This window comes from Apis florea, unplaced genomic scaffold (assembly GCF_048593485.1).
Source record: "Apis florea isolate Af1SG1 unplaced genomic scaffold, ASM4859348v1 contig_3068_pilon, whole genome shotgun sequence".
NCBI classification, from domain to species: Eukaryota; Metazoa; Arthropoda; class Insecta; order Hymenoptera; family Apidae; genus Apis; species Apis florea.
In genome coordinates this window covers 486,405-509,532 of record NW_028256700.1, presented here as the reverse complement: position 1 = coordinate 509,532, position 23,128 = coordinate 486,405, and the positions used below count along the sequence as shown (strand labels likewise).

At 31.9% G+C, this 23,128-nt stretch overlaps 5 protein-coding genes and 1 long non-coding RNA gene across 29 annotated transcripts in view; 3 read left to right on the top strand and 3 right to left on the bottom strand.

The window, feature by feature from the left end:
• Positions 1-48: 48 nt before the first annotated feature.
• On the top strand, positions 49-4,081 carry LOC147657594 (uncharacterized). The gene is made up of 2 exons (XR_015292091.1): positions 49-2,142; positions 3,371-4,081. It is a non-coding gene; the product is annotated as an uncharacterized LOC147657594 (long non-coding RNA).
• On the bottom strand, positions 1,810-6,917 carry LOC100864823 (uncharacterized). Of its 20 annotated transcripts, none has more exons than XM_086908154.1 (9): positions 6,636-6,917; positions 6,068-6,362; positions 5,790-5,932; positions 5,568-5,707; positions 5,424-5,465; positions 5,132-5,343; positions 4,545-4,852; positions 4,285-4,471; positions 3,764-4,009 (listed from the first exon to the last, which is right to left on the bottom strand). In XM_086908154.1, exons 1-9 carry the CDS (start codon positions 6,852-6,854, stop codon positions 3,927-3,929), a joined length of 1,629 nt encoding a protein of 542 aa, XP_086764280.1. In that variant the 5' UTR covers positions 6,855-6,917; the 3' UTR covers positions 3,764-3,926. The 20 variants fall into 20 exon arrangements, with proteins under 20 accessions (XP_086764285.1, XP_086764289.1, XP_086764280.1 ...); XM_086908158.1 differs by having other exon boundaries at positions 5,192-5,343; XM_086908155.1 differs by having other exon boundaries at positions 5,132-5,245; positions 5,360-5,465; positions 5,573-5,707.
• Kyat (Kynurenine aminotransferase) lies at positions 6,096-12,764 on the top strand. 4 transcript variants are annotated; one of them, XM_012495113.3, is made up of 8 exons: positions 6,096-6,337; positions 10,517-10,653; positions 10,724-10,877; positions 11,023-11,259; positions 11,346-11,589; positions 11,663-11,829; positions 11,919-12,269; positions 12,351-12,764. In XM_012495113.3, the coding sequence occupies exons 2-8, from the start codon at positions 10,517-10,519 to the stop codon at positions 12,408-12,410; spliced, it is 1,350 nt and encodes a 449-aa protein (XP_012350567.1). In that variant the 5' UTR covers positions 6,096-6,337; the 3' UTR covers positions 12,411-12,764. The 4 variants fall into 4 exon arrangements, with proteins under 4 accessions (XP_012350567.1, XP_086764299.1, XP_086764300.1 ...); XM_086908173.1 differs by lacking the exon at positions 6,096-6,337 and adding an exon at positions 9,665-9,838; XM_086908174.1 differs by lacking the exon at positions 6,096-6,337 and adding an exon at positions 10,037-10,280.
• On the bottom strand, positions 7,333-8,959 carry LOC105737366 (E3 SUMO-protein ligase NSE2). Its single transcript, XM_012495115.3, has 5 exons — positions 8,431-8,959; positions 8,077-8,246; positions 7,908-7,998; positions 7,629-7,809; positions 7,333-7,564 (listed from the first exon to the last, which is right to left on the bottom strand). The coding sequence occupies exons 1-5, from the start codon at positions 8,507-8,509 to the stop codon at positions 7,465-7,467; spliced, it is 621 nt and encodes a 206-aa protein (XP_012350569.1). The 5' UTR covers positions 8,510-8,959; the 3' UTR covers positions 7,333-7,464.
• On the bottom strand, positions 12,496-18,575 carry LOC105737365 (CIMIP2 protein CG18335). Of its 2 annotated transcripts, none has more exons than XM_086908177.1 (7): positions 18,349-18,575; positions 14,146-14,284; positions 13,969-14,065; positions 13,719-13,894; positions 13,482-13,644; positions 12,850-13,087; positions 12,496-12,717 (listed from the first exon to the last, which is right to left on the bottom strand). In XM_086908177.1, the coding sequence occupies exons 1-7, from the start codon at positions 18,558-18,560 to the stop codon at positions 12,648-12,650; spliced, it is 1,095 nt and encodes a 364-aa protein (XP_086764303.1). In that variant the 5' UTR covers positions 18,561-18,575; the 3' UTR covers positions 12,496-12,647. The 2 variants fall into 2 exon arrangements, with proteins under 2 accessions (XP_086764303.1, XP_012350568.1); XM_012495114.3 differs by lacking the exon at positions 18,349-18,575 and adding an exon at positions 14,533-15,737.
• LOC100872758 (uncharacterized) overlaps positions 15,620-23,128 on the top strand; it is a 41,230-nt gene continuing 33,721 nt past the window's right edge. Inside the window, exon 1 of the mRNA XM_086908147.1 lies at positions 15,620-15,749. Coding sequence (XP_086764273.1) covers positions 15,675-15,749 — 75 coding nt within the window. The 5' untranslated portion in view covers positions 15,620-15,674. The remainder of the gene's footprint in view (positions 15,750-23,128) is intronic.

Sequence of the window (23,128 nt, the reverse complement as noted above, 5' to 3'; positions counted from 1 at the left end):
AAGGACACAGGAGAGCGCGAGAGCCAACTTTACACCGCGGGGTAAATACTAGAACAAAACTCGCTGCTTTCGCCCGCGGAGCGCGGCCGTGCTGGCCAATCCCCACCCGCGCAACGTCGCCACGTGGTACACAGCTTAACCAATCACAAACTGGTTACGCGGGGCCCCCCGGACGTGTTCGTAAAGCCGGCTTGCTACCGATCAGTTTCTTCTCTTCTTCTCTTGTACCGATTTAACATTTAGACGACATAAAGGAACACGAAAGGCCGCCGTCTTTTTGTTGATATATGTACTTGAATCGATTCTTTTTCTTTTTTTTATGCGACAATGTTTCACCGCTTCACGAGCCAGAAAATCGGTACGTGTGATTCGGAAGAAGAGATTGCAACATGATCAAATGAAAGATGGACTAAAATATCTTTGCCTTGTTGAGAGATAACACACTGAAGAAACTGGTATTGCTTGCAACATATACTACAGATAACTTACCGGTTTCTATTCCCACAATGATGGTTCGTAACATTAGATCTTCTAAATAAAATAATATATAGGACTACTATGCATTTATAACATTCTTTAGTGATAGGTCAATTTGCCAACGCAAATTGTCCCCTCTCGTATATTCGTTTATCTTAAATTGGTACAAAGAGACGAGTAAAAACATTACACTTCCGTTGACGAGTCTTATTGCTTTGCTATGAAAAAGTGCCGCCTACTTGTCAAAACGTCTCGTTATTATCGCAAAACAGTCTTTTGTAGACACTTGCATTTATATGTAACTATGTATACGCGAGTAGCATGCGTTACATAGATTTGCATACACAACTCAATGGATCTGCGAGCGACTGAATAGATAACTACGAACATTGCCTTGAATCGTGATCAATAAAATCAACTTAAGCGATATGTCTTGTCGTTTGTTCCATAAGAACAATCAGATATCCAAATAGAAAGATTAGTCATATCTGCTATTCAATTACGTTTTCTATCAAAATAAAATAATCAAAATGCACAAATCAAATTTGATAGAATAAAATTGTTATATACTTCGTTATGATAACACACGTTACGAAATGTACACATGTAATCAAAAAAAAAAAAATTTTTAATACAAAACTTGAGAAAATATTCGAATACGATATAATTGATGTAACAAAGAATTAAATTAATTCAAATTATCAGTTATTAAAAAAGTACATACACTCACAAAAAATTAAGACAGTAAATGTTGCATTATTTACTTTCTCAAATAAATATTGTGACCAAATATAACTGCACAATACTCATCAACAAACGATCCATCACGTTTTACGCAAGAGATATAGAATGACTAATGACGCAATGCTTCGTTCCACCGAATTTCTAACGGGTAACCTCTTTCGAAAGGATAGTTCGTTCGGTAGGTACATCGATCCAGTCACCAAAACGAACGACAGGCGGCTCTGAATTCGACTCGAGAGATCGCAGAATCCATCTCATAGCCATATGTGCGATGGGAGAAGTATGTAACGGGCAACTGGCCGATGGAATTAGTTTCTTTTTTTGAGGCAGGTCACTGACACCAAACGGCGATGGATTGACGCGGCGGGGTCAAGTTCTACGTGCGTTGTCGACAGTACTTCGCGTTTAAAGGTATCGCCGAGCATTCCTTGCGGGATATCACGTTACTTACGGAACCATGATCAATCGTTCGAACTCGGCCTATGACTATAGAACGAAAGTTGTAACTCGTAAATCGTTGCGAAAGTTGCGAACGGTGTTGCTCGTGATAGCAAAATTCGGCTATGATATATGTTTATGTGAAAAAAATAAAGGGGAAAAGTGTTTCAGCGTTTATTTTAGTTTAATTTATGCCGAAATACATGGTATATATTCGATTATATTCGAATAACAGCAGTTGATAACCAGTAATTTTTGTGTACAATATTACCTATTTAAGAAATATATAGGAAATTCTCTAAAATTAACTTTTCTAATTGACTTTAATTTCCCAACGTATTAAATTGAAATTAAACTATACTCACAAAACAGCATGTTGAAATTTTAAATTAGTTCTCACATCTTCTTAAGCCAAGACGGAAAATGTTCAAATGAATTCCTAGCATGAGAATGCAAATAACGGTGCTCACCATCAAGATAGAGGTTAGTAATTAATTATCAAAACGCCTTGAGGAACGCCTAGTTCATTTTTTGTTTCTTTTTTATTTCCATATTATTACACGTCAATTTCAATATACGCAGTAAATATTTTTTCATCAGGAATATCGACAATCTCATTTATATTAATCCTATTATTTAATCTCAATTTTATTAAAATCATTTCGCACACGAATGTCTTCAACGAAACGTGATTATACTTATTAATTAAGTATGTGACATAATATTTTTAAATAGCGATCATCGACTTTCAATGAAAATGTGTTCAAAGGTATTCTCGTTTTTACATATCCATATCCAAAGCGTAATCGAATTTATTATTTTTAACATTCTCTTCGAATATTAATTTATTCAAAATATCGTTTGGTATATTCCGACGTACTGACAAACAGTTGACGACCGCATGAATTTAATTAAGTTGATCAGATCCAATTAAAGACCCTTTATGTTCCTTTTATTGCTCCCTTTTTTGATTGAGACAGATAAATCGTCTATGGTGTTAAAAATAAAATCAACATATTTAAATATCAATAAAAAAAATTAGAATCATTAATTTTCTATATTAATTAGAGAATTGAATTAGTTGTCTATATTTAAAAAAAGAAAAATCGTATTATGAATATAAAAATAAAATAATCATTACAATTTTAGTTTTATAATAACTATGATTTCATTTCTTGGTATTAAAGATTTCGTGTGACGTATCTTATTTCATTGTGTTGGTTATCCTCTCAATTATGAATGGCTTTTTGATAACAAAATCTCACACAGATACGTTATTGTTGATTTCCTTTTTATCACGATGATTGTTTTATCAGAAAATTTTTCATTGAATTATCAATCAAATAACAATTGATGAAATAACGTTATGTAAAAATTATTTGTAAATTCTTTCTGTATATAAATATAGATATTGGGCGGACGATAAACTCTTCACGTATGTTCGTGAGAAGAACACATCACATTTCGTTTATCGCTTTCTCAAATCTCATTCATTTCAATTTTACCGCGTGTTCTAGATTTTTGTTTCGATATGTAATGCAAGTATATGTATTCAAATTTTTCACGCTATAGACAAATATTCTAAGATAATATAATCAATCAAATAGATTCGACAAATCTAGAGATTTTTAATTACTTAAAAATTAAATGAATCAAATTTTATGAAAATTTTAATATTACGATTAACATTTATTTTTTTTTTCTTTTTTAGAAACCAAATGATTCCATGTACTTCCATGGCTTTTGTACAATTTTACTTGTTAAATATGATAAAGTTATCAAAAATGTTAACTATGAGAATGAAAATTTAGACGAGAGATAAAGAGAATTGAAAAGAAACCGATTTTAAGATAGTTAAAAGGAGTACTTTCTCTAATTTAAATTACTGTAGTGAAAGTGACCATAAATTTTAAATAACCGTAGGAATTTAGTAACAAGTAAATATTATAATCAAGTGATTTATGATTGAAAAGAAACGATGCAAGAAAATTAAACTATTTATTGATTTATGCACATACCTGTTCAAAGGAATTAGAGAATTTAAATATATTTAATCCAATAACTGTCTTCTTCTATCTTAATATCATATTATCATTGAACATTATCATCTTTTAAATATAAATTTATTATAGTAAAATAAAATTAATTATACATCAATTCCAAAATTTCATTATATTTTATATTCGATTAAGTTGAAAACATCATCATCATCGTCTATGGGGATTCAATCTATCTTCAATCTTCAATCCTGCTTGTTCATTTAAAATTTAAAATTCAAGGAACCAGAATAAGATACTGAATGCAACCAGTTCCAAGGCTAGGCCAATTTGTTTAGCTCCGCCGGTAGATTCTGAAGAAAAAAAATATAACGTAACAATATTAAATTATATTAAACGAAATAATAAAATGTATACAATCTCTAGGGATTTCTTTAATTTTATTCCCTAGAATATTTTCCTTCTCCAAAACGAATCGCATCGCAACAACGACTTAACGATAATTAAGAAATTGTGGTAAAAGATTAGAAGATAGATACATATATATATACAAATATGTCATATTATTAGAGCGACGAAGGTAAGAATTTCTCAAGGTCTATCCCTCTCCTGCTGACATTTTTCTCACCATAATCGTAATATTGCAGTATTTCCGTGACTTCATCCTCACACTCCTCATCATCCGCGGCGGCCCTGATCCGCACATGCCCATTCCTCCGCAGTTCGCCGACCTCTGCCTTACCCTCGAACGCCGCGTAATCGGACCTCGCCGCCTCTTCGACCCGGCGACCCTTCGCCGACTCTCTGAACCCGATCTAGAAAAGCCAGGAAAGGATTTACGGCTAAGTACTAACCGTAATCGCCAAGCGGTTCCTCCGTTTCGTTCACCGTGTCCTCGTCGTCGTCGTCGTCGTCGTCGTCGTCTTCGGGCCTCGCCACGGCGAAGAAAACCCTCTTCTCGTCGTCCCCGTCTTCATCCTCGTCCTCCAAGTCGTCCTCCTCGTCTTGGTTCCTGTAGTTCGCCTCATCGCCTAGCCGCCTTCTCAGAACGGAACGATAACCGCGCTCGTCTTTGAACCTCTTCCCCCCAACGACGCTATTCTCGCGCGCCACGTAATCGTCCTCCACGCTCTGAACTTGCAGAAGATTGCGTCGCGCCACTCGTCCCACCGTCCCGTCTGAGTAACACAACGTGTCTGAAAAGTGATACGTGATAAATGGGCAATTTGGGCCTTGAAACTCTACACTGCTCACGAGAATTTGTATGTAATAATGAAAAGGAAAAAAAAAAAAAGAAAAAGTAGATCTGTTATTGGAAGAAAAATATCGCGATATATCTACATTTTTCGTACGAATTAATCAAATTATTTATTCCTGGGATTTTTATCGAATTAAATTAATTGTTATTTGAATTTTGAAGATTTTTTTTCCTTTTTCGATAATAAGATACGGGAAGGATGAAAGTTTGTTCACACCTTCCAACTTCCTTTCACGATCATCATTCTCGTAAACATCGTCCAAGTCTATGCTGTTACCAGGATCGAGTTCTCCTTCGAAAGTGAATGTTCCAGAGTTACTCGCGATACACCCTTCGATAGAAATGCAAGGCTCTGTGAGTCTGGTCGCTCTCATAATTCCATCAACGGTGTTTACTTCGCAATAACATTTAACGAAGGTGTCCGGGCAGCTAGAAAAGTTCACACCTTTCGTCATGGTCAAGGAAACATTCGAGGGAACATCCTGAAAGGAGGAGGGTCGTTGGCTCACCAAAACGATCCTGGCCCGATACAGTCTATGGCCGGTTTTCCTCTAGTAATATTATAGTTTTGGATATATATATGTGTAATTGTTAATTTGTCTTTATCTAACTATTTTTATTATATCTTATTATACGTTTCAATTCTTATTTACGTTACTTGATCTTGGCACGATGCAATTTCTACCATGAAACCTCTGCCGCAACTGTTGTTGCATTTTGGCGTCGTCCACCGCGACCATAAGGAATTAATCTCTGCTGGGACTGAAGTGGAAGGGCCAATTTCCTCGCAGAACTGAAAATATTTCAATTTTTCTTAAAAATTAAAAAAAAAAAACTTTTGAAATAGATAATAAAATACGGTATGATGATATTACCGGTTGTCTCTGATGGCAATTTGGATCACATTGAGACGTGTGTATTCCTTTGATCGTGCTCGCTGTGCATTGAGCAATGCCGCAGACCCCGCGCGGGGAACACAGACTTTCGGGCAGAGGATTCAAGAAACACGTTGGAAATCCTAAAAGTTATCCTTGTAATAATTGTTTAAATTTTCTATTCACGTATTATTATTATTATTATTATTATTATTTTCAAATACTTGTCTCTGATCATTTTTATCAATAAAAGAAAAAGAAATGATACGTTACAAAACCTTTTGTCTTGTACAATCCTTGACCCGCTATCGGAATGGAACAGTCGCAAGTTGAAGCATTCTCGACGAGTGAAGTTATATCGCATAATCGTCTGTGAACTCTGGCACTTGTGTTTGAATATGGAGTAGCTTCGTTAAAAGTGCAGTCTGTTTTCCTCAGTTTTGTCAATTCGGGTGAGCACAACTCCCAAGTGTGAAGGGTCAGGCAAGGACAGTTCCCAAGAAAAAATTCACCGACCTCAGAGCTATCCAGAACTTTTGATTCGGAAGGTATGCTACGTAATTCGACGAACAACTAAATATTAAATAGAATTTGTATTGCACGAAGGTTTAAGCTTTGTTAAAAAAAATTTTTTTTTTTTTTTTTTGTTTCTTTCTTTCGAAATTATCGCACAGTTATTAAAATTCGTTTTCCGTTTCTATTTATACAAAATATATGTATGTATGTATGTATGTATGTATATATATGTATGTATGTATGTATGTATGTATATATACATACATACGTATGTTCAATTAAATTGTTTGCAAGAAAGAAAGTATTTTGGACGAAATACTTTCTGCTTACAGCACAAAATCCTTCTCCGATTTCTACAAAAGCGCATTGCTGTAGATGCAATTGCCGTACCCAATGTGTTATATCGTAATTCGGTGATTCGTACAAATCTTTCGATATCAATAGAAATGGATCCCAATTGCTTCCATCCACATTGACTCCGTCAACGATACGACGAGCTTTCCCACGAGAAAGAATTAATACCGTGGATAAAAACGTAATTATAAACATAGCCTAATCGTTGACATCATAGAGACTGATAATATTACAGACAAACAAATATATAATAACTTGAAGTTGTTTCGCTTTTAATATTTTATTTATATTATATATTCTATACAATATGTTGTAAAATATACTTTATACAAATTTCATCAAAAAATCAAGCAAAAAGATATTCTTTCTTTTCTTTTTTTTTTTTTTTTAATAAAAATACAAACATAAATTATATGCTAATTTTATTTAATAGGAAATATAGTTTCATATAGTATAATCCAAGTGTAACTTTTATAATTATATTACATATAATTATATATATTTTTTATATATGATTTTAAAAGATGTATTTTTGAACTTCTTTATAATCCTTAAAATAAATTCTTAAAAGCAATTGGAACATAGCTAATATTTTATAATTTTTAACCATATAAATATATTTACAATTGTAATGTGTCAGGATAACTCACGCGTTGTATTCAGGTACAAGAAATATCACAAAAAACTTTTATTTTTATTTTGATGATGTGTAGATATTAAACTTTATATTCTATATAAATGATGTGTATCTTATAAAATATTGTTATATTGTTTGAATGTTTAATTTAATATTTGTCACAAATATTTATTCAGGGTTTTTTTCAAGATATGTTTTTGTTAAAATATCAATACGAAGATGTTTAAGTGTTACAAATTCTATACTTTTGCAGCCTATAACAGGGCATCTGCAAATACAATACATGATTAAAACTATCAGATATAAATGAATTCTATTAATAAAATATTTACCTTGTTTTTTTATTAAGTTTCAATAATTGCGTAATACTTTCTTTGTCATAAGTATGACCGCATATAGTATTCTTCACAGGATCTACAATTCTTTTTTTAGAAATTGGATCAATTATATTTATATAACCTCCTGTAAGTTGTAGTTCTTCATCTGTATTATTTTCTTTCTGTACTACTTTATCTGAAATACAAATAATTATTGTCAAATATCATCAGTTTTTTATATTACGTACAAAATATTACATATTTTTTTTTTCATTATTATGATTTTAAATGTACCTAATAGTGCTTCTACTTGTTTATCAAATTCCTTTAGTTTATTATCGTTTGCCACGTTTTTATCAATTTCACTTATGGCTTGTTTATATTCCTAAGATTTTTTAAACGTATATTATTTTTTTCATATAATTAAATATACACTTTATAATTTTCTATATTATATACTTACATTCATGGTAGATTCAATATTATGTTCAACATTATCATCATCATCATCATTATATAAACTTAATAATCTTTTCTTTATGATCTCTGTTGATTTCAACTTTTTATTTTGAATACAGTTATTTTCTACTATATCTCTTAATTCTTTTAATTTATTATTTCTTTCATCGCCATCTATAAATATAAAAATACAACAAAATATGAATATAAAATGATATAAAATTTATTTCATATTATTGAAATTAATGATTTAATGTTTAATGTTTATAATATGTTATGCACTAATTAATACGATTAAAAAAATAATAATTAAAAATATCATTAGTTTGATTCATTAACCTTATATATATGTACTTACCATAGTATGCAATAATATTAGCAGCAATTTTTGTATAAGAATCATATAACTCCTCGATCACTTGTTGAGACTGGGTCATTTTTAACAATATTTTCTTAATAATTTTCAAATTTTATCATCTCATATATTTAAAAAAATAATTATGCAACTATATAAATATTTTTAATATCCACATAAATTATTCGTTTTAATAGTTAAACAAAATAATCTATTTATTTCAATAATTAAATAGGAAAATAATACAAATAATAATATATATTCAAAAAATAAATTATTTATTTCTCTACTTCATTTATAAATTCAGATATTGAAACACTATAACCATCTAGCGGTAGAAAATTGGAACTAATCGTTAAATAAAAAAATCGAAAAATTAAAATTTCTCTAGGCAAAAATTTTTAACTTTCCAGATTTCAAATTTAATCTCAAATTTTCAGGAATAACTGAAAATTAATTTAATTTAAATAATATTTTCCGTTTCATAATTGTAAGAAACATTTGAAATTAATACAATTTATGGACACAAGTCGACATCTAACGATAGAAAGATGGAATTAATCAGTAAATAATAAAATTTTTTAATTTTTAAGATTTAAAATGAAATTAAATTTCAAATTAAATTCTTAGAATTAATTTGAGATTAATTTCGTTTGAATATCATTTTTTCTTTACTAGTTATTAAAAAATATTTGTAAATTTCACATTTTACATTTAATAATTAATTCCACTTTTTCACTGCTAGATAATAGAATTTGTCCATTTTATATTCTTATAATTACTAAAAAAAATAATATTCAAATTAATTAATGAATTAATCTCAAATAATTCTCAAGGATTTAAGATTTAAAAGTTAAAAAATTCAAATATAGAAACCAAGAAATTTTAAATTTTCGATTGTTATTTGGTGATTAGTTTTACTTATTCGTTGCTAGATGGCATTTCCTGTTTATAAATTGTATGTTAAAATGATTAATATTTGCTAAATTAAAATGTATATAAACAAAAAGAGTTTTTAATTATTCCTAAGAGTCTAAATTTTAATTTGAACTTGTATGAAAAAAATTTCATTTATATATTCAAAGTTTTTGATTTTGTCATGTTCATACTTCATGTATTATATATATGAAATTACTTATATATGCTACAACAAAAAAGAATTTTTTTATTTTCATTAATTTTATTAATTTTCGACAATTGAATCGTATATGGTTCTAAATTTTTAATATATCATAATGCTGAAATATACTTTTACCTTGATTACCTTGATCTACTTTCAAAAAAAAATCTTCAATTGTTTGCTATCTAGATAGCTTTTCGAATACTATTCTATAACAAACTATTAGACTTGTAATTTATAACTTAATTAAATTTTAAAATGAAAATGGAAATTTTTTTGTATTTATTTATGGTAAGTTTATTATATTATATATTTAAACAATTTTTTTGACATAATTAAAATGTGATTGACTTTATAATATATAAAGTATTAAATATCTAAAAATTTTGAATTTGTTTAATAAAATATTTTAAAGAATATGTTAATATATTAATTTTATTTAATAATTCTATAATAATAATATTGTAATTTTACACGATCGCTTAACATATATTTAAAATATCATGTATTATTTAATATATATTGAAGAACCAATAATTATTTATTTAGTTATAAATGAATTACCAATAGCAATAAATAAAATTACTAAATTATAAATCTAGATAATTTTTTTAAATAAACAACTTGTTGTGTAATCCATTTTGATAAAAATGTTGTAAAGACGTTTATCGTCTATACTATTTTGCAATTATTTTTATATTTTTATAAAATTCTTAATATAAGTTGTACATTGGTAAGGAGTGGTAAAGATTCGATTATTAATTATTATATGTGTTATATATATTTAGATTATTAATGTTAATTTTTAACATAAATGTATAATTTCTAATATATTATTAAATATATATATATATTATTTAAATAATTAATATAATTAATTATATTAATTATTTAAATTATAATTTAATGCATGTTTTTAAATTTGGTGTCACTTGTTTATAACTATCATTACTCACAATTGTTTTTTAGATGTTTATTAAAGTTAATTTTTCCACAACTTCTAAAATATCATATACTTTATCCACATTAAAAAATATTCAAAAATCTGTTGTGATGTCTAAATTTGATCTTCCTGATCGTTTAAAAGGCACTGAAAAATCAGTATGGTAAATAATATGTAATGTATTATATCAAGAATTTTACGTATGTACATATTTTAAACTAATTTTATTTTAGGGTAGAATATATTCAATTGGCTTTAAAATATAAACCTTTAGTAAATTTAGGACAAGGATTTCCAGATTTTCATGCTCCAGAAAATGTAACAAAAGCTTTAGTTGCAGCAGCAACAAGTGAAAATCCTCTTTTGAATCAATATACCAGAGGATTTGTAAATATTTTAGCTTTATGGAAAAATTTAATATTATTAATAAATTTTCATTAATTTATTAATATTATTATTAAATTTTTTTTATTCTAAAATTATTTTATTTATCAATTTAAAATTCATAATAAGTTTCATAATATTATTTTAGGGTCATCCACGTTTAGTAAATGTCGTTGCAAAATTGTATTCTAAACTATTAAACCGTACTTTAGATCCAAATAATGAAATTCTTATAACTGTTGGTGCTTATGAAGCTTTATATGCTACATTACAAGGTCATACTAATCCTGGTGATGAGTGGATAATTATTGAGCCTTTTTTTGACTGTTATGTACCTATAGTTAAGTCTGCTGGAGGAATTCCAAGATTTATTGCTTTAAAACCGGTAAGTTAATATATGTTAATATAAATTATCAATTTAAGTATAAGCTTTAAATTAAATATTTACAAAATATATTTTATATTCCAAAGAAAAGCACAAATGGACCTCTTTCTTCTGCAGATTGGATATTTGATAAACAAGAATTAGAAAGTCTTTTCAATGAAAAAACAAAAGGAATAATTATCAACACTCCACATAATCCTTTGGGAAAAGTTTTTACTTTAGATGAATTACAGTTCATTGCTAATTTGGCTAAAAAATGGAATACTCTTGTTGTATCAGATGAAGTGTACGAATGGATTGTTTATGAACCATATAAACATATTAGAATTGGTAAAGATATCTAATACATATAAATGATATTATATATCATTTTTATCAAATATTTTATTTAAATACATTTTAGCAACATTACCTGATATGTATGAACGTACAATTACAATTGGATCTGCTGGTAAAACATTCAGTGTCACTGGATGGAAATTAGGATGGGCTTATGGTCCAGCAAATTTATTATATAACTTGCAAATTGTTCATCAAAATAGTGTATATACATGTAATACACCAATTCAAGTAATTATGGAATTATTAATTGAATATCTATCGTGATATAATTTCTTAGAATTAATTTTTTTAAAATTATATTTTTTTTAATTTTTCAGGAGGCTGTAGCTATTGGATTCGAACAAGAATTAGAAAGATTCGATCAACCTGATTGTTATTTTTTTAGTTTAGCTAAAGAATTAATATCAAAACGAGATTATATGGCTAAATTTCTCAGCGATGTAGGAATGTCTCCAACAATTCCCGAAGGTGGATACTTTATGGTAGCTAATTGGACGGCTTTAAAAGACAAAGTTAATTTAGAAGAAGAAACGGATGAGAATAAAGATTATCGTTTTACAAAATGGATGACGAAAAACGTTGGTATTCAAGGAATTCCGCCATCCGCTTTTTACAGTAACGAACATAAATATTTAGGTGAAGATAATGTGCGATACTGTTTTATAAAGGTAAGAATTAATTCGTGTATGATAAATAATATCGATATTATATTTTTTCTTATTAATAAGTTGATTTCTTTTTTATTGCAGAAAGATGAAAATTTGAAGAAAGCAGCTGAAATTTTAATGAAATGGAAATCTCAAGAATAGTATGACTTTTTGAGATAAAAGAAACAATTTTAATTAGTAATCATTAGTTTACTAGTTTAAAATTTCATACCATATATCCCTAAGATTTTATTAAAATTTTCTGTTCAATTTTATTATTAAATACAGTACATAACTTTACATAGGTTTACATTACGAATAAAATTAGTAAAACCATAGTTATTTTTATCATACTATTACATATTTTTTATTTAGAACTATTTTATTATATATTATATTTTATGGAGAGAAATCAGCACGAAGCCATCTTTTTGCATCTTTAGTGTCAGCACCAAAAGTTTTACCAAATCTAAATATAACATTTAATATTTAAATAAAAGAGAATTTTGAAGCATATATGATGTGTTTCACTTGAATTTTTTATATTTTCCAAAATGCTTCACAAGGAAATTAGAATGATTACTTAAAAATAATTATTTACCTGAACGTTTCCCCAGGAACATGCCCAAGATAATTTGGAAGCATACCAATGTGTTTATGATATATAGTGGTAGGTTGGATTATAAGCGGTGGATCAGGACGTGAAATCGTCACTGGTGCCCATTCTGTACTTTGCCTCTTACGATACTCGGATGTAAAATCGCAAAGAGCACTGTTGGTAGCAGGAATATTTGATTTTCCAAAATGTGCATATCCGTATGGAATGTGGCCCGCATATCCTATAAATACACAATCAAATATTTATAATTCGATAATTGCAAAGAAAAATGATCAATACTCTCATGTATTCAACTCCCTTCGTACTCACTTCTTTTATTTTCTCGAATTATGGAATATCGCATTCGTTGTTCACTATCCGTGAGATTCATCTGTACTATTTATTTGTTAATATATAATTTTATAAATTCGATAATTTCATCTTTTTATATGTATGCTTATTAATCAATTTATTTTCTTGATAGATCGAAATTATGAGAAGTTTCATCGTTCATTAAATATTTCGATAAACAGTTGAATCTTACGTTATATCGCTTACGTAATTTTTACACACTACTTCGGATCATTCGAAGACAAATTCAAGCCAATAATGAATAGAATAAAATTTTAACTCACCACTGACAAAGTATTTCTTCGAATTTATGTTGTCCATGAAATAAGGTGATGGGGCGTGATCCCTGGGTGCTTCGTGTTGTTCGTCCAAAAATAAAGTTCTCATCACACCAACGCGATCAGGACGGACCGATAGCATAGGTAATTTAAATTCACTTTCTATCAGCTGTATATATTTATAAGATTCAAGATTAATTTTTTTTTTTTTAACAATAAAAAATTTCACATCAATCTTTTTACCAAACGATCTTCCAAACTTTTCGGTTCACCCTGTCCACTTTGTATAGCTATTGTTTTCTTAAGCTCATTAAGTGCTGCTTTATTCTTTAGTTGCTGCCGCTCAAATTCACCAAGTCCTTCCGTTGCTAACACCGTGTACCTTTGCCCGGTCCTGGCCTTCAATTTTGGGATGAAGCCTAAAAATAAACGATTTTGATTTTTATATAAAAATTTTATTAGACACGAATTCTATTCTTTCTATTTCACGTACCTTCGTATCCTGGCGTTAAAGGATGCTTGTATAAAGGATCGGTCCTCTTGTATCTAGCGTTTACCGTATCGATGTCACTTTTCGGCGGCCTCTGCACCTACAATTGTACATTACATCGATAATTAATAAACGATTAGTGATAAATCAACAGATTAGTGAAAAAAATTTCCACGATACCTCGTAATCGTCGACGACTCGATTCGATAAAATGATCGTCTCCGCATGATTTACCGTGGGATCGATGAGCAATTTATGCGTTAGACTTCCGTACGTTTCGCCGCATCTGAACCGATATTGAGGACAATAGCCGGCATATCTGAAACATGGGTTATTTAATTTTCTTCCTTTTTTTTCTTTTATTCCCATCAAAGTATACGCGTGACACAGGAAACAGGGGAGTATAAAAGTAAAGAGGAGAGGAAAATACTCGAAATATAATTTCTTTCGCAATATATTTTTTTTCAAGCAACGGATTACATAATGAATCTACATATGTATATTTAATTTTTTTTTTCTTGCTTAATGCACGACAAATGTAAAAAAAAAAAAAAATGTATTATTTACCCTGGAATAAGATGTGGATCCACTGTGGTTAATAATTCCGTTCCAGCAGACATTGTGACAATTGTATTGTATTTCTCGATGAAAATGAAAATTTAATCAAATCTATCTTATCCAGACTAACTGGAATTTAAATTCTTTTTTGTGTACAGAAATTTTTAATTTTTTTTTTTTTTTAAAATAACGTAACGCAATAATTTACATGACTACCAAATAGGTTATAGACTGTATTTCTACAAATTTAACGCTTGAATTTTGTTTTAGAATTTTGTTCTTTTTTTTTTCCTCCCCCCCCCCCCATTCTTCCTTCCATTCCATGAAGTTTGTACGAGGTTAAAAACGATACGTAAAAACCAACACACGCAAAGAGAACAAATCAACCACTATTCCCGTTAAAGCTAAGCTTTCCAAGCCCACATTTTCGACATTGAAATAAAATTAATAAAAAAAAAGAAATTTGAAATTCCAGTGTTGATTAACACTCTTTCAATGATAAAAAAAATAATAATAATTTCATAGAAACGTTAGAGGAAAGAGGATTACTCGATGTTTTCGTCGAATTGGAACGAAGGTGAGGGGCGGAGGTTTGATTTCACACTCACTTTTCACGGAATGACGATTTAAGGGGATTTCTAATTGACCGGCAGAAGGGCTATCGAAGCGGTTGAGGGGAATGAATTTAGGAGGAGGGTAGGGGAAGGACACGTTGCGTACTCGTAGAAACGAGCGAGGTGTGCGATTAACGTTTCGCTTTCCAGTTTTCACGGGGCCACCGCGGTGAAAAGAACTTGACAACGACGATTCCCTCTATTGGAGGAAACGTTTCATACGAACGAGCCTGTATCCCCTTTCGTATTTATCGTTAAAACTAAATAAAATGCTCCCCCGATTCGATCTACGTGTCATTGATTTTATCGAACGAACGAATATTTTTAAACGAGCGTCGAAATTGGCACGACACGTAAAATGTAACTAGAAATGTAATAATTTTTATTCGTGAACGAACATTTGGTCGCATCGAAATGTTCGAATTTCCTTCAACGGAAAGCAATAGCTGTTGCACGATGATAAACAGGAAATAATAAAAATGAAACCGATGGTATCTCTTATAAGGGAATACGGCGTTGAATTGTGCAATAGAAAATATGTGGTTTCACCGTGAAATGAATTCTATATTCTACGTGGAAGCCGATAAGCCTGCAAAGATCGAAGATGACAGGGTACGTTATTTATTTTGACGATATTTATTTACTTTTTTTTATTTATTAAGAATCTGCGTTACTACTTTTTCCATCCAATAACGTTTCTAATTATTTCATCGTTGAATAACGCGCTTGCGCGTTATTTCCCATTTGTTCTATCTTGTTTCTATCGTATCTTCGTTGTTCGAAAGAAAGCATGGTGGGAAACACGCTAATGAAAAAGTTCCACACGCGCCGCCACGAGTGCAGCTAAGATCATAATAAACGCGAGAAGATAACAAGTGAAACAAAAAAGTGAAACTTTGTAAGTAACGATTAACGGTTTGCTACCTGTATATGCGATGCGTTTACTCGAGTTCCTCGACAGTGAAATAGAATAGTGGCTTTAGAAACCGTAAAATTACCCGCATCACGTGTAATTTAAATAACACTTTACGATTTCGCTTTTACCGTGAACACGTTACGTCACTATGATGAAAACTTTTTGTTTCCTCCTTTTCAATCCTTTTAATTGAAAATTCTTCGTAACGTTGAGTATTACAATACTCAAAATCATTGTTTCGTAAGACGATTAATTCGAAATAAAAAAAAAAAAAAACGATTAATTAGATTAGATGTATCGTTGTTAAAATGTGTCTACGTGAAAATCAAAATCATTGTACATTGTCCGTTGTTAATAAGAAAAAAAGAATTAAAAAAATTTTTTTTAAACAACTATCTTATTGCAATCTTATCGGTTTATCTTCGATTAAAACAACAAGATAAAGTTCTAACTTGTGGTTTGCGAACTCACAACTGACTTTTAACATGGATGCATTTCATAATTTCGCAACGTATTAAATTTTTCACGATACAATCCGTATCATACAGATACTTTTATTGTATATATTTTATAGGAAAATGTTTTCGCGATAAATTCTAAATTTGTGAAAATTTTGCATTCAGATCACTTTCACAAACGTCGGTAATTTTATATATATTCGTTCGTTAGTTTCAATTCTCCCCCTCCAAAAAAGAATCGCAAATTTATCGCGAATCCGTTGCAAGAAAACAACACAACGTGAACTTGACCCAATAAATAAGATGGCGCGATCTTCTTTGAATAATTTTTAAATTATAATTAATCGATCGAATCACAATTAAGGGTGCATCCAGGTACACACAGGTATGGGAAGCGGGTGTTGGTGTGTGTGTGTGTGGCGCGCGAGTGTAAATCAAACACGTTGCATCCGGTTCGTGTATCCCGCTCTGTACACGCGCCGTGCGGCAAAGGAATAATAATTTTCTTCTCTTCCCCCGACGTTTTGTTTTCTGTCCCTGCGGCTGCCACGGCCAGACCGGAAGCTTTATTATCGCGCAACTCGTTGCGAGTCGTGGGTGGACGCATAGCTTAACCATAGGCGAAGATACGTGCATGCACCTCGCTGCAAATTCTAAGATTCATTCCACTGATGGAAGTCGAAGAAATTTACTCTCTCTCTCTCTCTCTCTCTTTCTTCTCCACGAATTACTCTTACTAATTTTAACGAATTGATAAGTCGTATGATTCTCTAATTTGCAAAAACAAATTACGATTTTGTCGATGTTGTTTTAGTTCAACCGAGCTATTTTATTTCAAGCCAAGAGCAATTTTCTATACGTATATAGTCACGCAAAACAAATAATTACGATCTTGTCGCTTTGTTTACTTCAACTGACCTTGAGCTATTTCGCCAACAGGAATTTTCTATTACGATCGTCGCTCAAATTTCAACGATATATTTTTAGTCTCTCGCACTATACAGGATGTAAATCATTCTGAAAATTCTGAACTCAAATTCTTCGACTACCAATCTAAAAGAGAGATGAGAATAAAATAAGCGTGAAGTTGTTCACGTGATAATATCCGCTCGTCGAATCCTAACGAGACTCCATGGCTGTACACAGATCGCGTGTGTCTACTAATCGTTTCGAAAGGTTCGCGACAAACGTGAATTATTCGCATGGCGCACACCGCGGCGGTCTTAACTGGATGCAAAGTGGTATAATTCAGTGGCGAGCCGAGGAATTTATGATCGCTCCTGGTTCAATTATTTCTTGCGTTGTGTCGTCGAGGCGAGCCTATTAAACGGGACGTCTGTCGTTCAACAGCCACTTCCGTGCGAAAGTTCACGCCGCGCCATCGTTCTTCCTTTTTCGCCCTGTAAACAGATTATTCCTGCCTGGTGCAACGCTTCGGCTACTGTCCGTGGACTTGTGTATTCTGCCAATCATGTTCATCCGCACGATCATGTGGAACGACGTTGATCGATTGTGGATCCCTTTTGCCGTTCTTTTCGATGCCTCGTTTCTACACGCACGTCTTATTTTCACGAAAATCGTGCACGACATTCATTTACACGACAGGCTGGCTCGTTGTTCAAACTCGTTGCGCCTTTAGAATCGATGGGCGTCGGGAGAAGGATTTCCTGCCAACGACGGGAATTTATTTGGGGGGCATTAACCGAAATTGAAAGTACTTATATACACATCCGAATGAATTTTTACTCTCTCCTCGACCGGTGCAAAATCGTATCCAATTTCGTCCGACGATTTCGTTCGAAAAATTCGTTTATTTTCGTCTCGATATTTTCCATACCCACGAATCGTCACGCACAACGTCTTAATCCGTGGCTGGCTAATTATTATCGTTTCTCCGTTGCATAAACGAACGGCGCATATGATCGGCTGCAATGGCCAAGAGGCTAAAAGTATCGTTAAATACCGATCAAGCTCATTAACGTCATCGAACGAGGTGGACAGTGATCGATTGCGCGGCGTGTACTCGTGCACTGTTCGGCAGTCGCGCATGCATAACGCGTATGCGCAGGCAGCGGCGCATGCGCTCTCGATCGATCGATAAATTATACAGTCTATCGCTCGTGTACGTAAATCATGCGCGCACTACCCTTTGCTTTGTTCGCTGTTTCATCTTCTTCTCCCTCCATCTCATTCCTTATCATGTCCGTCTCCGATGTTTCCGCCTTTTCGTGTCATCATCGAGCCTGAGACACATCCATGCGCGGCCAACGTGATCGCCGTGACTCGCATTGTACTCGCTGCGTCTTCATTGTTCCGGTCGCACGGCACGGGAATATCGACACCGTCTAACACCGTCTCCATGACGAACCATTCGATCGTGTCTTCGCACATTGTTACGAAGATAGAAGCTGAATTCATAAGTATATACGTTTTATCCACACGTAGTCACCTTTATGTATTCATCCATCGAATCAGCTGATCATCCGAAAATTCTCTCCTCGGTCGTTGAACTTCGTGGAGAGGGATGAAATTATGATTAAAACGATTACGTTCAAATTCGGCCCAACCCAGTCGCGTCAACGAAAGTATTCGACTTTATGCTTCGATTATTCGAGGAAGGAAACCGGCCGCGAGGAAAACCGTGCGTTATTAACTGCGTTACGAGTAATCGGACGCTGATTCATGCGAGCATCCGTATCGACGAAGAAAGAGGGGATCTTTACATCGAATTGATCTTACGCGCTTCTTCTGTATTCCACCCGTCGCTGTGTCCATTGAAATGCCATCGAAGTCGCGTTTCGATAATTGTTAAGGAGATGCGAATAAAATTTCTTCGTGATGCGCGGATCGTTTCGTGTATTTATAGAATGGAGAAGGGTCGAGATATGATTTTTTTTTTTTTCTGATTTTTTAATCTTGCTCTACCGAAGAGAGAATATAGATAGAATTGTTCGCATCTTTGCAAACGTCCTAGAAACCGTGACTCGTTTCGTCGAGCAAGTATTTCCCACGGACAGAACGTTTTATTGCCCCTTTTAAGTGAAATCATTAATGGAAAGTATTTCACTGAAATACATTTAGCACGGTTATCAAGGACAATCGTGCGGCTTGTGGTTTCATCGAGTTCTTTTTTTTTTTCTTTTTTTTTTTTCCCCTCCCTTTCTTTTTTTTCTTTTCGAAAACCACAGTTTCTCGTGACCGTATTCCCCGGGAAGCGGCGTACACTTCCTTCAACAATCTTCTGACGTATATTGAATAAAAATATACGAGTGTAACAATGTACCCTCGATTATTTCAATTGCAATAGAAAAAAAGAAAAGGAAAACACTTTTTAAATATATAACGATAGATTTTATTTGCTCGAATATATCAGATATTTCAATTTCAAATTAATACACGCAAAAATCGTAATAAACGCGCTGAAGTGAATCGAGGGTTTAAGGAGAAAATAAATCGATAAAAAGAGGGACGAAACAACGGCTTAATAACCAGTTTTGGACCAGTGATCCAGTTTGAAAGATATAATATCGATCGATGCAACTATACCAGCAAATATAATACAACTTAATCGTTCCATCTATCGCAACGTTTACACCACGATTTCGAAATAGAAGCATAGAATATCCTCGTGGATAATGCACGATTCTGCTTATGTTATTATTATTATTATTATTATTATTATTATTATTATACAATTTTTGAAGAAGAGGAAAGGAAATGGTTTATTTGCTCGTTACGAATAATGAGCCCTTTATATCGTTAGTCCCGCAGAAACGTGCAATTCAGACGTGGCTCACCGTGCCACGTCCAGAATTCAAAAAAGCGTAGATTGTTATTATCGAGCCACGAGCTCGCCACCATGGCGGAACGACGGAAGAGAAGTGGCTCGATTCTATCGATTTATTTCCACGACAATCATGATCCACCATGAATGCATGCGGACAACTGGGCATTGGACTACTGGGTCAGGAAGTCGTGTTGCGTCACAACAGATCTTGTAAGAACGTTTCGTTCTTCTGTTTTTTTTTTTTTTTTTTTTGAAAATATACCGATTTACTTAGGAAACGTATCCAATCGATAAAATTGAAATCGAAAATTTTTCTAAAATATCTTGATTCGTTTCTATATTGACTATCAAGTATTCTTCTAATCGTGATAAATATCTGAATTCATGAAATTCTCTTCATTTTTTCTTCATCTCAATTAGAGATCTTGCAAGACTTGAAAAGAACATTTTTCTGTTCTTTTTTGAAAGAAGAGAGGAAAATCTACCGATTTACAAGGAAACGTATTCAATCGACAAAATTAAATCGAAAATTTTTTAAAATATCTTAATTCGTTTTTATATTGATTATTAAGTAAGTCTTTTAATTATTATAGTATTAATCCTAATAAATATCTGTGAATAATTCAGCATCGAAATTCATGAAAATTCTCTTCATTTTTTCCCTTCTCAATTAAAATTCTTCAATTAAAGTAAAAAAAAAATTCCAAAATGTTTCATTCTTTTGTTTCTTCTTCAAAAATCTATTGACATATAAGAGAACGTATCCAAATATCTTAATTCATTTCTTTCTATATTGACCATTAAATGTTTTTGATTTTATTAATCGAAATCTGTGACTAATTCAACTGTCAATTAAAAACCTTAAAAAATTCCTATTTATTACTCGTTTCGAAACACGAGGAGAGTGGAAATAACCTCTTGTCACTGACTTACAATTAAACATCCGATCCAATCGACGATCAAAACGATGAAAACGAAATATTTTTTTCGAAGATATCTTAATTTTCCATCGTGTATAATTTTCTGAAATATCTTAATTCATTTCTATACCGACCATTAAACGTTCTTAACATTAATCTCAATCTCGTGATGAATGATACCTGTGAATAATTCAACATCGAAACATTCTTGAAATTCTCCTCATTTTTTCCCCTTCTCGATTAAATCTGTTTCTGCATTAAACTCGAGCAGCTCGCACTTCAACCGATCCAATTAAAGGTAAAGTTATGCGCATGCGTTAGTTTCGCGCCTCGAAAAAGAACGTTGCGAGGTGTTAGGCGGAGACACGAATTCTTGTTGGAATTCAGGTCAGATTGTATCAGTTGAGCGTGGAAGAGTCGAGTTTTCGAAAAAGATTATCGAAAGCAACAAACATTAGCCGGCCACGATTGTCTTGCTACGATCAAAATTATCTTAAATGAATTATTTAATAATTTTATTAACCTAACCTTTCTTTCTATTCCATTATGCCCTATAAATTCATCACTTATCTTCATAATATCAATTACATTTATTAGTGCTATATTCTTGAAATTCTCCTCATTTTTTCCCCTTCTCGATTAAATCTGTTTCTGCATTAAACTCGAGCAGCTCGCACTTCAACCGATCCAATTAAAGGTAAAGTTATGCGCATGCGTTAGTTTCGCGCCTCGAAAAAGAACGTTGCAAAGTGTTAGGCGGAGACACGAATTCTTGTTGGAATTCAGGTCAGATTGTATCAGTTGAACGTGGAAGAGTCGAGTTTTCGAAAAAGATTATCGAGAGCAACAAACATTAGCCGGCCACGATTGTCTTGCTACGATCAAAATTATCTTAAATGAATTATTTAATAATTTTATTAACCTAACCTTTCTTTCTATTCCATTATGCCCTATAAATTCATCACTTATCTTCATAATATCAATTACATTTATTAGTGCTATATTCTTGAAATTCTCATTTTTTCCCCTTCTCGATTAAATCTATTTCTGCATTAAATTCGAGCAGCTCGCACTTCAACCGATCCAATTAAAGGTAAAGTTATGCGCATGCGTTAGTTTCGCGCCTCGAAAAAGAACGTTGCAAAGTGTTAGGCGGAGACACGAATTCTTGTTGGAATTCAGGTCAGATTGTATCAGTTGAGTGTGGAAGAGTCGAGTTTTCGAAAAAGATTATCGAGAGCAACAAACATTAGCCGGCCACGATTGTCTTGCTACGATCAAAATTATCTTAAATAAATTATTTAATAATTTTATTAACCTAACCTTTCTTTCTATTCCATTATGCCCTATAAATTCATCACTTATCTTCATAATATCAATTACATTTATTAGTGCTATATTCTTGAAATTCTCCTCATTTTTTCCCTTTCTCGATTAAATCTGTTTCTGCATTAAATTCGAGCAGCTCGCACTTCAACCGATCCAATTAAAGGTAAAGTTATGCGCATGCGTTAGTTTCGCGCCTCGAAAAAGAACGTTGCAAAGTGTTAAGCGGAGACACGAATTCTTGTTGGAATTCAGGTCAGATTGTATCAGTTGAGCGTGGAAGAGTCGAGTTTTCGAAAAAGATTATCGAAAGCAACAAACATTAGCCGGCCACGATTGTCTTGCTACGATCAAAATTATCTTAAATGAATTATTTAATAATTTTATTAACCTAACCTTTCTTTCTATTCCATTATGCTCTATAAATTCATCACTTATCTTCATAATATCAATTACATTTATTATTGGTATATTAATTTTATTTTCTCATTTTATTTGTTTGTTAAATTTATCATTTTACCTTTAATTTTAATAATTAATAATTCATATATCATTTAAAAATTTTAATTCAACCTGATTTTACA